The following is a 16,851-nucleotide window of genomic DNA, read 5'->3' on the forward strand; positions in this document are numbered from 1 at the left end:
ATTACTGTACTACCATGTTAGAAGATGAACACCACCACCCCCAGCCCCCATTTTTATTCTGGGATAGCATTTAGAACAGGATTCACTTACTTTAAAAACAGAACAAACCCTTCCCATGTTTAGTAATTACTAAAGTATCTTGAGTATTGAAAACCTACTTCCTGACACTGAACTTACAGATTCACGGCATTAGAATATTCTTAAGGTAAGCAACTTACAGTACCTTAAAGTTGGGCATTTTCAGTGTTTTAATAAAGTTTAGGCAGAAAGCAACTCCCAAAATATCTTGCAAAATCCAAGCCCACCTAAAAATAAGAATGCATTTTTACACATTGTTCAAACTACTGCTGGAATCTAAGTGCAATAATGATTTTAGATTTCGCTGGAAAGAGCAAGATTGCGAAACGGATTGGAAAGCGAGAAATTAGTTTTTAGGAACTATTGCTATCAAAACCACAAAAATACTAGTTTCAAGATGGCAAATTTACACTCTGATCATAAATAGGTAACTGTTCATCAGTGTATTACAGAGAAAAGGAGCTGAACAGAGGCCATAAGAGGGCCTTGGTGTTCACTTGTATGATCGCTCACTTGATTTGAAGTCCTACTTAACATCTGACTAAATGCTACTCAGGATTGTACTGTAATATTTGTAGTCCTGTGCTTTCACTGGACCATAGGAAGCATAAGTCCTATGGTCCCTACGCTATTTTTGCATATTTTTTTTTCCTCTGTGGCAATCATTAGCAATCGAGCTGGTTCTTCCTCATCTTTGTAATTTTTTGTAGCTTCAAATTACCACACAGTTCATTTGTATAGCTTTGTTCTCTATTGTTCCCATACATGTTAAGCTTCATAAATACTTTCATGACTTTTTTTGAAATTGGCACTGGAGTTTAGAAGGATGCTATGCTCCAGCATTAGTTATATGATGGGAAGTTCATTAATGACAATTATTCATATTACTCTTTTAGGTCAGAATGCATCGCTTACCGATCCTCATTTCGAAAGACTGCCCAGACGACAGCTGCTGCTATGCAGAATGCAGCAAGAAAAATAAGCCTCACTTCAATGTTTTTCTTGCAACATGCAATCCTAAAAGAAAATAATGAAATTTAGAAAGCAAGCCTGCAACAGCCAAAACACGTGACTATGCTATCATGGGTCCTTAAGCTGACAAGCTGTTCTCATGCTGAGAGCTTCTCCTTTGCCCATTTGTTCCATCCGGACTCAGGTGGCATTATTCTTGCAACTGCAGTACCAGTCCTTCTCTGGGCTGCATCAAAAACATGCCCGCAGATAGTAAGCCAAGTTGGGCTTTGATGGCCAGTCTTCATTTTAGCAAACACATCCAGGGAAGGCAACAAGCAGATTAATTTATTTAATCCATTTCTGTCATGTAACAATTATGCCAACAGAACTATGTCAGTAAGGGACAGTCATGTCATGATTCCAGAAAGAGGTGGTGGTCAGGAAAAGTCAATTTTAGGACACACAATACAAGACTAAAAATGGAGTAACTACATATTGCAAAATTGTGAGCGAATATCTGTTTCCACTGCCTACTCAATTTTCTGGGACAGTTCTTGAACTGATATTAACGGACAGAAGTAATGCCTGTCCTGCAGCTTAAACAAAACCTGCTGTCTTTTCTACCTGATCCACCTGTTGATGGGCTGCTGTCACCTGGCACTAATACCCTGTACTAAGTAACATGCAAACATAATCTTAGGCTTCCAAGCTTATAAACATTGTTCTTTGGGGGAAAAGAACCATTTGTTGCATTAAATGTTAGGGTTTTTTAAAGTGAAAATACAGGGAAGGAAAACAGGGACATACATCTATACTCACTAATACCTGCAGGATGTTTAACTCGGAGTAGTAAGAAGTGGCCATCTGTACACTGATAACACACTACTCGAGTTAGGACCATAACCATGAACTTCTAACACAGAGGACATGAGCAATGTGTTGCCTTCACAAGAAAAAGTTAGAACTTGGTCTGTCACAGGTACAGTACAGATCAACATGAGGAAGAAAAACCTCTCTTGCCTATTGCACAGTAGGATCAAACAGGATCAAATGTGCAGGAACTTAGAGTTCCTTGATGAACAAAGCGAGCACACGCTACAGGCAATCAGAATTTTCTAAAACCAAGCTCAGATGGCCAAGCAGAACCTTTCAAGTTTGATTACAGCAATGCTTTCAAATAAAGGTCATGCAGCAAATCTCCCACAACACTACTTTAACTGTTGATTATGCTATGGATACCTTTAATATCTATTAAAGGAGCTTGTAATTTTCTTTTTTAACAATTTTTTAACACACTACACTATACAGTAAACAATTTGTCAAACTCTTCTCATATTTTCACACTACCTTGAGTGGCAACCAAAAAATACCCAGAAGAAACCTCACGTTTACAATAACCGAAAGTTGTACAATACCTGCACCGCCCCAACGGTACTGCTCCTATTAACGCCGCAAGACAGTTGTACAGACTCATTGCAGACGCCAAGCAGAAGACTGATATTATAACATACACTAAATAGAAAGAATGGAAGATGGGAATCAGTGACAAAATACAACAGAAAAAAAGCAAACAATTATGTATATTTTATATAAACTGTTAACAGTTACAGCACCACTCGATACAGTCATTCCAGACTATAGTCAGCTGATTGCAGAAAGTACTGAGTTCTGAGTGTCTCTGCCATGACAAGAGTTCTCATCAAAAACAAAAAAAAACCCCAACCTTGAGTTTTGAAATTTTTGAATCAAAAATCTGTTGTTGTTTTTTTCTTTTACTTTTCCTCCCTTTTCTTTAGGAAATGTCATCTCTTGCTGCTTTCACATACTTTTATCTGGTTAAGGCTAAAACCAAAGTGCTGTTATACAACTACCAGCTTTCTCAATTTCTGATAATATTCCTCACTTCAAATTTTCAATTAATTAATCACTTTGCCACGTATAAAAAATTTCAGCATCCCCAAGATCTGACTGATGATTCAGGTGGGGTTTTAAGATACTGAACACCTCATCCCTTCCAAAAACTTTTGTGTAGTTAGCAAAAAACTATATTCAGTGTTCTAACTTAGAGTAAGCACCCTGAAATGTGGACAAACAATCAAAAGAAAGTAATTCTGATACCTGTAAGGAGATTATTGAAAAAGCAAGCAAGAAAGCTGGATTTTATAGTTGTAACCAAGATCGTGCGCCATTATGATCTGTTAAGCCCCCAACAGGCTAAAAAAGAGAAGTTTTTCACAACAGGTTCGTCTGAATCATAGAATGGTTAGAGTTGGAAGGGACCTCAAAGATCATCTAGTTCCAACCTCCCTGCCATGGGCACGGAAACCCTCCACTACACCAGGTTGCCCAGAGCCTCATCCAACCTGGCCTTGAACACTTCCAGGGATGGGGCATCTACAACTTCTCTGGGCAACCTGTTCCAGTGCCTCACCACCCTCCGAGTGAAAAATTTCTTCCTTATATCTAATCTAAATCTCCCCTCCTTCAGTTTAAATCCATTGCCCCTTGTCCTATCACTACATGCACTTGTAAGAAAACAGCTGTTTAGGGAATGTCAAATTTTGAGGCAACAATGCAGAATTAATGATGCCTGTATACTCACAAAAAGGGATACAGAGAACTCCATCATAGAGCTCAGCTTTGCAACTGGCTTTGTGCTGGAAACACTCCCTCCCTAGTACTTCAGTTACAGAATTGATCCAAGTACTGATATTAGCACTTATATTCACACACTATAGTAGTGACATATCAAAGGCTGGGGGGGGGGGGGGTGTTGCTTGTTTTTAATTAAATACAGATTTTTCTCTGGAACAGCCTGTCTACTGTGGTAACTTTACCTGGTACTTACCTCCCCCAAAAAATTTCATAGATTTCTGCTCCAAAGTGCACAGAACTAAAGCTTCTTAGCAAAAAGCTATTACATACTTTCTTTGAACCATTCACATTTCTTCCCCTAACCAATTTGTTACACTTCTTCCTTTCTCCTTTAAGAGGCCTCTTTCTTCACTTCTTCCTAAATCTCACCTGAAACATCTCAGAGTAAACGGGGGACATTTTTAACCTAAATCTTTTGATCGTATTAAAAAGTTCATCAGCCTTTTAGTGGCACAAGCTTGGTAAAGGTAACATTGCCCATAGTCAAGATTAAAAAAAGCTAAACAAAATCAGAAGATGGTGAAGTTTCTTTTGCAGAGGCAGAAGGTTAACTGGTAACAAATTCTAGGAAAGGGTGAATTTAGGAAGCTCTCAGCATGGAAGTTACATGGTTCATACTAAAAAAGCGTAATTTAAAACTACATTTTCTGGTTGCATGATTTGAGGGCAAGGGAAAAAAACAAAATCAACGAACAGTTTTTAAACTATTATTTTACTGGAATTGTATAATTCAAGAACTTAGCTTATTGCTAGGATGCTTAAGTTTATTCCATTATGATAATGCCATTTCGCCTGCTACTTTAATTAGGGCACTGCAACCACAAACTCAACATCAATGTAGCAATACCCAACAAAAGATTTCACTTGAAACACTACCAAGTTATCACTGCCATCCTCCCAAGAACATCAACAAACATCACGCACTTTTTCACCAGTAGCTAGTCATCTCTGCTCCACTTTACTTCACTGAATATAAGCACTGTCAAGGCAGCCTTTGTACGAGAGTAGAAAACTCCTCTCTTTTCTTAAGTAGCAACTATGTTTTTTCAACCTTCAACTCATACATGGAGAGCAATTTTAAAAATTACATTAATTTTAGTTTAGAAATCTAGCTTTTCAAACTTAAACACCTAATAAGATCATGCAGAAAAATAAGTCAAATGAGATTATCCATTGTTTCTTACCTAACCATTTATAGAAGAAATAAAGTAAGACCAGCATGACACAGCAGATGACGACAAACAAGATAACTGTCACAGGGGTGAAAGTAACATTTTCTTCCTTCTTCTGTCTTGTTTCTCTCTCCCCAGGACTTGCTATTGCTTTCAAATTCTCACTGTTTTAAGAAAACGACAAACACATTTACCTCAGATGACAGATTATGAAACGTTTTACTACGACCAGAATTGTTGGTTGTAAAGCACTTAGACTGACAGCATTTCACTATAAACCTTCATACCATTATTAGACTTAAAAATACAGAAAAATGGTATGCTTATTGGTTGAGTTTCTCTCTGGTTTTTTTTAACGGAGATATGCACTTCTTAACCTAGCATAGATCACAAGGAAAAGATTCTTAACTGCCTTCCTTTGCAATTGCATGGTGATTGCCAACTTCAGGGAGTGCCCCCAACCAAAACCCTGATCCGTGTGAGGAAAAGTAGTCTGGTATCAAAACTCTTAAACTCCTTTTCAGGATGCATGCACTCAACTACACTAGCGCATCGCCTCTGACTACAAAATTTCTTGGGCTAAAAGAAGCCAACCAGATAAATATGCCTATGATAAATCAAAATCATGTGTATTACACACTGTTCTAAAACTTCAACTACAGACATTAAGTGTCTGCAAAACCCATTCATGTTAGCAGAATGAAGCTAGCTAAGTACTAGTTCTTTTACCTTTACACCTCGTAATTACAGAGCAAGTGAAAGAAAAGGGGTGTAATTGGGGATTTTCACTGGGAGTAAGATTTCTGCGCATACATACTCCATATTTATGCCTCACCACACAAAATAAGGAGACTTAAATTGTGTTTGTTCTTTGAGCAGATAGCCCTCCTACTCTTTAGCACAGACGCTAGTGCAACTTGCCCATCAGATAGCATGTTCCTGACAAATCCCAGGACCTACCTACAAAATGCTGAATTCAGCACTGAAACAGCTACCTTCAAAAGAGAAAAACCCACAGGAGTAAGGCACTTTGTTAGATGAATCATCTTCTCAGAGGACATGCTTTGAATAAGCAGCTTTCTAAAAAAAAGCTCACCCTAGATTTATGAAAGTGCACTTGAACGAGTTTAATGTAATTACATCTAGGTATTTTTTAACACAGGAGACAGCATCACATTTCGTTATTTTAGCATTCAGTGCAGCCACACCCTACAGCACTGCAGGGTAAAGAAGCAGCATAATCAGATCCAATCTTTAAAAAAGAACCATCCACCTCCCCTTCTACTTCTTTAATCTCTTTAAAATCACTGGTTTTGCATAACTAGTGGGAAAGAGGAAGCCGCTGTTATCACATGCAATCCACTCCCTGTTGTTCTGGGGAGCAAAGCACTGGAACACCACTGAGAACAGGAAGCCCTAGGTAGCATCGCACACTGGCCCATTCAGTGTATGCAGACATCCAAGAAATACTGCAGAATAATACTGTGCTCTGAAAGACCAGTTATACCCAGTTTAACTCCAGACTAAAAACAGTTCTGTGCATCGAGTGTGCTTCACTTCACTAAACAAAGCCGCACACTCCCCCAAGCACAGTGCAGAAACTTCTTCTACCCCTTGTTTCCCTGCACTTGTCACATTCTACACTTCCACACCTTCCCCTTCCCTGCACAGGGACTGCTGCTGCCTCCTTGCCCCCACCTAGTCCTAGATCTGCTATGGTCCCTGGCTCTGTTGCTCCACCAGGTAACACACAACGGTGAAGCAGGGAAGCCTGGCTGGACTTTAACTGTCTGAGGCCACCCAGACACAACCAAACGGCATCCTCCAGTGCTCCTAATGACAGAAGCACAGTGCAGAGACATCCCAGAGGGTGCTGCACAGCTACGTGGGATCAAACAGTTGTATTGGTCCTTGCCAATGCAGACACTACATACAACTACGTATGTATCTTTTTGGATCACTGGATTTTAAATGTTACATTAAAATACCTGCTTTCTATCATGGATATTGGAGTATTACGATGCTAGCTATAGGGTATTTGGTAATTTGTCTAAATGTTAACTCATTCCTCCTCCCAAGAGCTGCATTATTGCTCAGAGATTTTTTACAATCTACTACTCAAGGCTCCTCAAAGACCTACAGTGATTTTTCAAAGGTTGCAGTGCTCAAGAGTTTCACGGCAAAGCAGCTAATTGCACCTAGATCATCTAATTTTTTAACTACCAGCCAAAACCAACATAATTTCTCAATGATCATAGCGAGTTTTCACAACATTTGTAATCCATGTAATTTTAGCAGTTCCATTCAGCAAACTTACAGTTCTGCTACTCCGCTCCAGTAGCCTCCTAGTGCCACTGTAAACACAGCAATCAGGAAGATGACAACCATACTGCAATCAAACTCTGGCAAAGGTGGTGAATACAGAGTCACATTAACTTCATTTCCAAGCCTCTGAAAAAATAACATACAAGTTGGTTCATAAGGACAACAAAGAAATTATATTGCTTATTTTCCAACAAGATGCACATCATGATTTCCTGCTCTTAATCTACACAATGCTGAGAGCAAGTTTTCAATGTACTGCACAAGACATCCTATATATTTGCCTTTGTCACTGCAAAGAAGCAATGCTTTCCATGCAGCCTTTCAGAATGGTCAGGTTTGAAAATAACCCTATTACTACTGCTATGGAAACATATGGATAGCACTAGGCAAAACGGTACTTCTTTGCATCCTTTCAACACTTTTGAGAAGTTGTGCCTCTAGCCCAAAAGCTTTTCATCCCTCAAATATACCAAGCAGTATCAAAAATGCCTGCTCTGCAGAAAAGTGCATCTGAGTCAAACAACTTGAAATACAAACTCACAGGTCTGTGAAGATATCAGCAGAGGTCCACCTCTACCTCTTGGAACCACTAAACTCACAGTTCAGACACAGGCACACTGCTTCAGACAGGACACAGTGAAAACTCAAGGCAGGAGAAAGTTATTTAGTTAACAGCTTTACACAAACATGATTTGAGATGGATTCATAAGAAAGTAATTTCACACTACTTTAAAAATTTAAGACAAAAGTAACAAAAAAAAATCAGCTGAAGGACACTGAAGATGGGAGAGAACATGGAGACACAACTGATACCAAATTGTACAAAAATCTTGAAAGCAAAACCAAGACGCTTCCATTTGACTGAAAGGTGAGATTTAAGAAACAAAGAAAGGATGATAATTTGACAGGAAATGGAAAGTGGTAGGGAAGAAAGGTTTGCTGTTGCAAAAACAAGACTTCAGAGATGCAGCATAAAAACAGCCTGCATGTGAGATAAAAGCAGGAGAGGAGATGAACATGCCAGGCAGGTTTGGTTACAGATCAAACTGGCAGTGGAGAGACTGAATGGAAAGCCGAGTAGTGTAGTGGAATACGCTGGCCACATGTGAAGAAAGCTGATTCATCTCAGCATCTGAATTACTTAATTACAGATAGTAACCTTACTGCAGGATAAAGAAGTCAGAATCATTCCTTTGCCTGAAGTTATGGAAGTTCAGAAAATGAGGGAAAAAAAAAAATCAAATTCTAGTAAAATATTGCAGTTGTATGAAGTGGAACATAACATTAGATAAAGGCAAAAAAATCCTATTCAAATTACAGCATCCTGTATGTAAAAAGAAAACAAAACAAAACCCCAAGTAAACCATAACACAGATACCAAAAAAGTGCTAAAAAAACGCAAGAAACCTAAAGGCTTACACATTTTTAGTATTCAATTCCAATGTGTCTTAATGCGGTTTTTCCTTAAAGTTTCATAAATCTTATAAAGCATAATTCACATTAGAAACTAGAGTGATTGTTTCCTTTTGTCCCTATTGTTCTGCTCTTCACTAAAATCTTGCAAAGTCTCAGCTTGCACTAGAATCAAAGCTTGCACTAGGGAGCACTAGAATCAAAGACATCGCATCAGATAACAACTCTGCAAGAGAGCCGTCCACTTCCTAGAAGGTTTGTAACACTCTGCTGTTGCTGTCAAGACTCATATATAGTCAGGTATATACCTGACTCAAATGGTGAAAGCTAACAGAAATGAAATCATCTAAGAAAAAGTAGAAAGAATGCTCATATGAACTAGCCACCCTCAGACTGGTGCTGTCTCTCCCTCTTCTAAATAAAAGGAGGAAGTTGGAAGCCTTGAAAAGAGTTAAAACAGAAATATAACTGTAGAAGAAAGAGTACAACAGCTGCCAGCTTCTAAGCAGCACATACCACTCAAACCAACAGCTGTCAGTAACATGACAGAAGGCTTTGGCAAAAACTACATCAGAACTAGGAAGGGATCACTTGTAGTCTGTGTTCCTTGCCCCTCTTATGAAGGCAGCCTCATTACGGGACAAAACCGAATTCTTCGGTTCAACAGCAGTATGAGACATCACCTGGCACACTCACCTACCAGCAAAGTTCCTGTGGTGAATTACTATAGCTGTACAGAAGTGGTCGTACATGACACCACCTCAAACAGCACTAGGCAATAAAGTGGTGCAGAGAAGACTCTGAACAAATTAAGGGATCTAGCCTTGCCCTAGTTTCCTCTCATGCTAGCAAGGTATACCTTAAAACCACTCAACTAAGCAGACACCACCTGTCTTACCTGAAGGAACAAATTTCAAGACAGAGGACAACCCAAAGCAAAACACAGTAATCATCACGACTACAACAGACTGAGGACAGTCATCACAAACCTTTGGTCGCATCAATGCTCAGCAAGAACCAATCTTTACTGGGAACAGACAGAAAACAACCAAAGTCCTGTACATCTAGGCATGGTTTCAGTTTGCACACTTACCTAAGACAACCTCCCATGGCAGTTCTGAAGATTAAGAGCAGAAATGGTGAAGTGAACTCGCAAATTCAATCCAAGAAGCTAAGACTACACAGGTTAGTGTCAGCCTCTGCTATTCACAGCAAAACATGTGCAGTGCAACTCCTGCCTAGCAAAGCTATTTAACACTAAATAAAAAACAAAACAACAACAAAGTAACAACAGAAAAAGCCACATCAAATAGAAGATACTGTTTTCTTTAAAATGCTCTGCAATATTTTGTATCCTAATATCACATGTCAAGGAAAAACTCCAAATACCCGCAAAACAAACTCCCCTGCTTATAAAGTGTAGGAGATACCACAACTGCCACATTTTAATGACACAAGCTTGGCATCTCACCAAGAACTCATCAGCAGAAACTCAAACTATACTGCCTAACTGCTCTCTAACAGATCTTGTCATGCTATATATAGAGCGAGCTCATCATCTGGCAAAGACAAAAAAAAACCTCACACCTTCCTCAAGACCCAACCTGATAAGGTACTGCTTGCCTGAAAGATGTCATGCCAGTAGACACCAGCTCAACTGTGCTAAAGGAACAGCCCTCTCAGGATACAGCTCTTGACATATGCCAGGCACCTGCAATTGTATACAAGTCTACTGGAAGGCTGCTTATCTTGTTCAGCAGGAAGACTTCTAAGATTACCCTCCCTCCAGCTAGGTATTATGTTTCCTATTCTTAGTGTTCTAGTTAATCATCTCTCAAATTAACCTGAATTAGGAAGACTAGCACTTCCATGACTTAATATCCATCCTTTTCTGTGAAATCGAAAGCAGTATCTATGCACATTCAAATCAGGTAGACATCCCATTCTGATCTGAAATTATTTTTATTTATTCAAAAAGCTAAGTTTACACAAGCCATAACATGAAGTTATATTACTTACCAGCTGCATATCTACTATGTCATTATATCTTATAAGAGCAACTGGAAGAGTCACATCTTCAAAATCAGTCTTATTATCTGAAAGAGGAGACTAAAAGAGAAAGCGTCAGTGATAAGTATGTTCAGCCTAATTGCAAAGCAAGATAGATCTCTAGGAGTAGATTATCCTTTAAATTTCAGTGTATTTGTAGGAAGGCAAAAAAAAAGAGCTCATTCATCACCTTTTGCAAAAGGTTAATGAAGACAGATGTACTTAAATCGAAACAGGTGATACTACCAACACATCTGGATTCATAAAGTTCTTGAGCTTTTACAGTATTACAAGGGAGAACCAAAACGCTGGTTTTATTCTCTATGTTTTTAAAATAAGATTAACTTTTCATGATAATCACACAAATTCATAAATTGCAAATATCTGTACATACATGTTGCAGCTGTAATAGAGAACAAAAAAAAGCATCAGAAGTATCTGTAAAAGTATCTCAAAATGCCTTTTTTTATTTCCAATTTTGGATTACATTTTCCTCTCTTATTTTTGTCAGATAAATCTAAAAAAAAAATATCACCCAAGATTACAGGGAGTTCAGAGTACAACAAAATTAGGGAATGATAAAGACAAGCATTTGCATTGAGAAACATGATTAAAGATACCAGGAACAGATTAAAAACACAATTCAGCTGTAGATACTCCTTAGACAATATAACACAGTGTTGCGCAGAGCTAACTTGGAATGACCCTCTTGGCCTCAGGAACAGCAGTTGCACCAGCACAGGGCTCTGTGGGGAAGGTTAATGACTCGTGCTGGAATCCCACACATCACCAGGATCCTCTGCTTTTGGAGTTTCTCTCAGCTAACCCTGCACAACACTGCATCGGACCAAATAGGTAAGACACTATTTCAATACAGGAGAAAACTGTATGCTGTAACTTACCAGCCTAGGTTTACTGGCAATCAACAGCATTTTAGCACCCGAACTTTGTGCAATTCTTGCTTTCTCCAAAAAAGTGCAGTTCCCTCTCATCACTACAACTGCTTTGTCCTTCATTAAGCCAGAAGGAACTTCGGAAGAATTGCATAGTACCGTAGAAGTCAGGTTTTCCAGAGGCCTGAAAGTCTGTAGAAACAAGAAGGAGAAAAGGAATGTGATCAAAGTAGGAAATTTGATACTGCAAACTAATCTAGAAGACATTAGTATGCTCCCTAATTTGAGGTTTACCAGAAAGAGGTATAACAGAAAGGAATCATTAATTCAGGAATATAAAATCAGAGCAGCAGCTTCTGCAGCCTGCAACACAAAGGGACATTTAGAGCAGCATATAACTGAAATATCTGGCTGTTTCTAAACATGATTTCACAGCAGTTGTTGCTATAATTTAAACATAAGAAACTAGTTACATAGAAAAATCACTTCCTGTAGTTCAGAGGAATCCAGGGTACACTCTGTGATATTTCCAGGCTTCACAAGCTAAAAGAGCAGTGACTGATACAACATAACCAGAGTTCTGAAGTATAACACTTGTCCAAAAACAGTTGGCGAGCCTGATAACATACTACTTATCACAAAAGAATTAAAAAAAAAAAAAAGAATGTCTATACTTATTTCAAAGTTCAATTCCATACTGACAATTATTTTAAAATTGTCGCCAGTTTTCTTTAGCTAGTCAAGACATCCGAGCGGCCAAAGTAGCACAGCAAAGATGTTTGGGGCAGTCAAGTGATTTTTACTTTGTTTTACATTGAGTTAACCTGCTAAAAAACAATAGGAAGGAAAAGAGAGAAGAGTCTTTGATCACTTCCAAACACAAAGTATTTCCTGTTTGTAAGAAGAGTGCCTAAAGAAAAAAAACAGTAAATATTTGTTTCTGCCTCATTCTCTAGTTTGGCTCAAAGACACACGCTCAGAAAATATGGCATGCTGATACATTCCAGATCATCTCCTATTCCACCACATGTTTTCAAGACAATTAAGCAGAAGATCAAACTGATAACTCAAGATAAGAAATCTGTTTCGTAAGTTTACATTTTTGTAAACAAATAAACAGAAGTTTTACTCCCAAATCTAAAATTTGGACATCCTAGTAACACCTGAAGAACAAAATTAACAATCTCAGTCGAATATATAAACGTACATAAAAAACAGTTCTAAGCACAGATGGAGTATCTCCTTTGAAATCTACAGAAGCTGACTTTTTAAAGTACAGAAGTGTTTACTATAAAGAATTTTTTTCTTTTTTTTGAGGAGGTAGAAGGGAGGCAGAACAGACATGACACAACCCATAAAGGTAAGTATTCAACACAGCACCTATTTAACTTAAAATTCTGAAGACCAGTTATAGCTGATCCAAATTCACATTGCATTCTAGTTTTCTTAGGGAGTATGATTATAAGCTACTTACAGCATTGTCCAGGCTCTTTGGAAGAGATATCCAATCAGAATTGTAAATTATGCAGTAATCCTTTGTTACTGGAGGCACACCATTTCCAGAAGCATGCAGGATCCCCTCATCTGCAGTTACCTGCAATAAACCAGGGTGTTCTGAATTAAACGAAGTTCAGACTATCAGTATATAGATACTTTTCTAAAAATCTGTTAGGAAGAGAAAGAGCTGCTCAGAGAAAATGCATTTATTTAATTAATTGGTTTATATAATGACTGATTCCATGAGAGATGGGTGGCTTGAAAGCAGGATGGAAAAACAATAAAAATCAAGTCACTGTATAAAACTACTTATCCTCATTTCAAATACAACATATTTGCTACACGGACAGTTCATGTCATCAAGCAGAATACCATCAAGAAACCCAGGCAAATGATTTCAGATTCCGTATCCTATACTTCCCAAAAAGTGTAAAATTTTACATAGAGAGCAATTAAAACAGTATGTGGAAAAGTAGATTGAAGCCCTTCCCTCTTTGCAGACTGTAGAATTTCCCCTACTAATAAAGGTACTACATGGCAATTTCTAGTACATTTTTAATCAAACAACTGCAAAGACAAAGAGATCAACTAGTGTACTTTAATTTGTGTAGTTAAGGAAATACTAGTGTCTGTTAAGATTACTCTCAGAGTCCCTCATGCAATGATTTCTGTTATTTACTAGCACACACGAATTTTAAGACTTCTGATAATTTTAGGATATCATTCTCCCCAGTCATTAATATACTAAAAAAAAAAAAGTTGACTATCTAAGTGGATAAGTGAACAGACTAAGGATTAGATCACAGAATGTTAGGGATTGGAAGGGACCTCAAAGGATCATCTAGTCCAATCCCCCTGCCAGAGCAGGACCACCTAGATCAGATCACAAATCAGATGTAGTTACAGCTGTGAAAAAAAAAAGCAGCCTCATTTGTATCTAAAAGAAATGTCACCTTAAGAAAACTGGGAGATGATCTCATTTCGACTTTTTTTCTTGAGAGAGAAACTGATCTCAGTATCAGGAAGTATCAACAGATTAAAAAAAAAAAAAATCCTGTTGTAAATTAATGGTTTGTCTGAAAGAATACCAAGATACTAAGCTAGCAGTAAGCATGGGTAAGGGGGGAAAGCCCAAATATTTATCGGATATACAGCGCTAATCATTAACAGTGCTATACAGGCATTTCTCCTCAAGCTAGTGCATCAGTATTCTGTGGTCACGGAGAACTAGAGAGAAAAGAAAAACGTGACAATATTGTTTCAGAGGTTTACGTCTGCCTGGTCTGAATAGCAAAAAACCTTCTTCAGAGGAACCCATTATATCAGCCATAGCGCAGGAACATCTGCTGGGAGAACTGTGTCAAAGGGCCTGAGCACATTAACTGTTTAACATGTAACAGTTCCTCAGCTGTCAGCTAAAACACATTGCTCCACGATATATGAGCAGCACAAAAATTACCAAGTTTTCCTCTTAAGTGCACTGACCTGAAACTATAAGCTAATGGCAAATTAAAAGCAATAAAGGCTTCCAACAGGTGCAAACCCCAGATGTTCCCATCCACTAAAAGCTCTATCTGCTTCACGCAGTAGAGTAAAACGTGTGTTCTGGGTTCCTGGAAATCAAGTGGTAAAGCTACACAAGCGTTAAGCCTGCCTAGAAGGAGTGATTACTCGCTTATTTGATACATGTGCTTTGTTGGCAAGCTTCCCTTCTTGGGGATGAATCAGGAAACACAATTCTCGCTCAGGAGGTGGGGGAGGGAGGACCAGAGCATGACATTCACCTTCACGTATTCATTACGTATTCACCTTCACGTATTTCCTAGTATAGTGGAGGGTTTCCTAGCCCATAGCAGGGGGGCTGGAACTAGATGATCTTTGAGGTCCCTTCCAACTCAAACCATTCTATGATTCTATGATTGCTGAACTCTAAGAGACAGCATTTCAAGGTTAGAAATTAAGAGAAATGCTATACCTCAATAGGAACATCCCTACTGAAATCCTGTTGCATCCAGCTGAACTTTTATTATTTTCTAATTGCTCCAGTACCCTTCTTTCACAACAGACAAGGCCTACTAGTTTGGGTATGTGGCCTTGCAGCCAGCTGCACCACTGAATAGTACAAAACAAATCTTACTCCCAGAATATGTGCCAAGTAAAAATTTCTTACTGAGGACATTTTCCATCTTGTAGCTTAAGTAGAAGACTAAGAGCACGTCCACAAAACTGCTCCTGAAAAGATTAACCTGCTTCCACAGGCTGACTTGCTCCAGCATAAAAGCGTTTCCAGGTGGAGTAGAGGCGTAGCAGCTGTCCTTATCTAAAGGGGCATCATCACCTCCTTTCACTTCAGGTTCAGACAATTCCCAGTGGCTCTCCACCTTCAAACACGTGTCTTCCTATTTTTGACAGGTGGTTCCCTCATCATACTTCCTTCCTTTACCACCTTTAAACTTTTCTTGTATAATTCCTTATCTTTGATAGAGAAGACGATGTCTCTTAATCCTTATTTTTCCGAACAAATCCCTGTCGCTGCAGGGATATAAGCTTGGGCTGACTGCTGAACTCTGAACATTGGTAACCCCATCACCCGGAACACTGGGGGTTCTGTGAACCAGCAGACACAGAGACCAAACCAGGCCGATATTTACAGTACCCGTCACAGTTAGTGTCTAGATAAGATGCACAAGAAACTTAGAGGTACCGAACAGGGAGAAGGTATTTTGTACATAGCAAGTAACAACATAAACCTCACAGAAATTTTGTAAAAAGGTAGAAAAACAACTAGGTGTGAAGAGAACGAGCATCATCTTACAGTTCTGCCAGCAGCCCTGTGACACACAAACTGTCCCTCCTTCCCCCTCTCTGGACAAGCCAAGGGGATGAGTGCCAGTGCTCAGAGAGCAGCAGTGGTCCTTCCCTGAAGGCCTACTACCTTCCAGAGCGCTAACGCCCTGTGCTGTTCATCTCAGGACACTGTTCTTGAGGCTGAATGATGCAGTCTAACGCTGACCACTGGTCCATCTGTGTTTGCAGAGCAAAGGCAGAGGCAGGACACAGGGCCTCAAGTCTTACAGGAGGGCAGGAGAAGCCCCTTCCCTAGCCAGCAGCAGCAAACTGTTGGGAGTAAGGAGCAAAGCCACTCTTCAGAAACTCCGCTACAACTAACGACAGCTACACGGGGCTCACAAACAGCAAGGGAGCACTTCACCCAAAGGTGTTCTCAAGGCCTTAACAAACTGCGCTGTGCACCTACTGTTGAGCACCTAGTGGTGACTTCCTACACAGGAAAGCACTCGGTATCCTGCCTTTCCAAAACAAGGTAAAAATTATGTTAGAAACAAGCAAACAAACAAACTTCAACAACAAAACAACTTCATGGAGCAGTGTTTAAGGCAGACATGCCCTTCGTATTGCTTAAGCAGATTACAGAGGTTTCCGCCTTCCCCGTTTCACTACTCCATTAGGCAGAAAGCAGCCCGCCAGGCTCCCGCAGCAAAGGAGCTGCCAAGATGCCCCGTACGGGACGCAAAACGGCACTGAGGGTGACAAGCCAAAAGCCGGGACACGCGCACACAGCACGAGCCCCCCCGCACCCCAATTTAAACAACTCTAGAAACGACATCGGTGTTTATCTACGCAGGCACCCGGGAGACCGGTTATCCCAACCTGCCAACGCGTGACCGGCGCCCGGGCCCGGCCAGCGCCCTCCGGGCACAGGGGAGCGGGCCGGGGCTCGTGGCAGGCGGGGGGAACCGGGGGCCCTGCCCGAGGCGGGACACACTTCAGAGCCAAGCCGCCCCGAGGCGGTTGGA

The 16,851-nt window shown here is 39.7% G+C and overlaps 1 protein-coding gene across 4 annotated transcripts in view; it reads right to left on the minus strand.

The window, feature by feature from the left end:
* The window catches only part of SPPL2A (signal peptide peptidase like 2A), a 29,839-nt gene that overhangs the window by 12,630 nt on the left and 358 nt on the right, over positions 1–16,851 (minus strand). For all 4 annotated transcript variants that reach the window (XM_086620661.1, XM_086620660.1, XM_086620662.1 and 1 more), the window contains exons 2-9: positions 13,014–13,133; positions 11,549–11,731; positions 10,617–10,706; positions 7,177–7,310; positions 4,872–5,023; positions 2,448–2,544; positions 994–1,095; positions 224–305 (exon numbers count right to left, since the gene is read on the minus strand). In XM_086620661.1, coding sequence (XP_086476787.1) covers positions 224–305; positions 994–1,095; positions 2,448–2,544; positions 4,872–5,023; positions 7,177–7,310; positions 10,617–10,706; positions 11,549–11,731; positions 13,014–13,133 — 960 coding nt within the window. The remainder of the gene's footprint in view (positions 1–223; positions 306–993; positions 1,096–2,447; positions 2,545–4,871; positions 5,024–7,176; positions 7,311–10,616; positions 10,707–11,548; positions 11,732–13,013; positions 13,134–16,851) is intronic.

The sequence above is a fragment of the Tauraco erythrolophus genome, chromosome 14, assembly GCF_009769465.1.
Source record: "Tauraco erythrolophus isolate bTauEry1 chromosome 14, bTauEry1.pri, whole genome shotgun sequence".
Taxonomy (NCBI): domain Eukaryota; kingdom Metazoa; phylum Chordata; class Aves; order Musophagiformes; family Musophagidae; genus Tauraco; species Tauraco erythrolophus.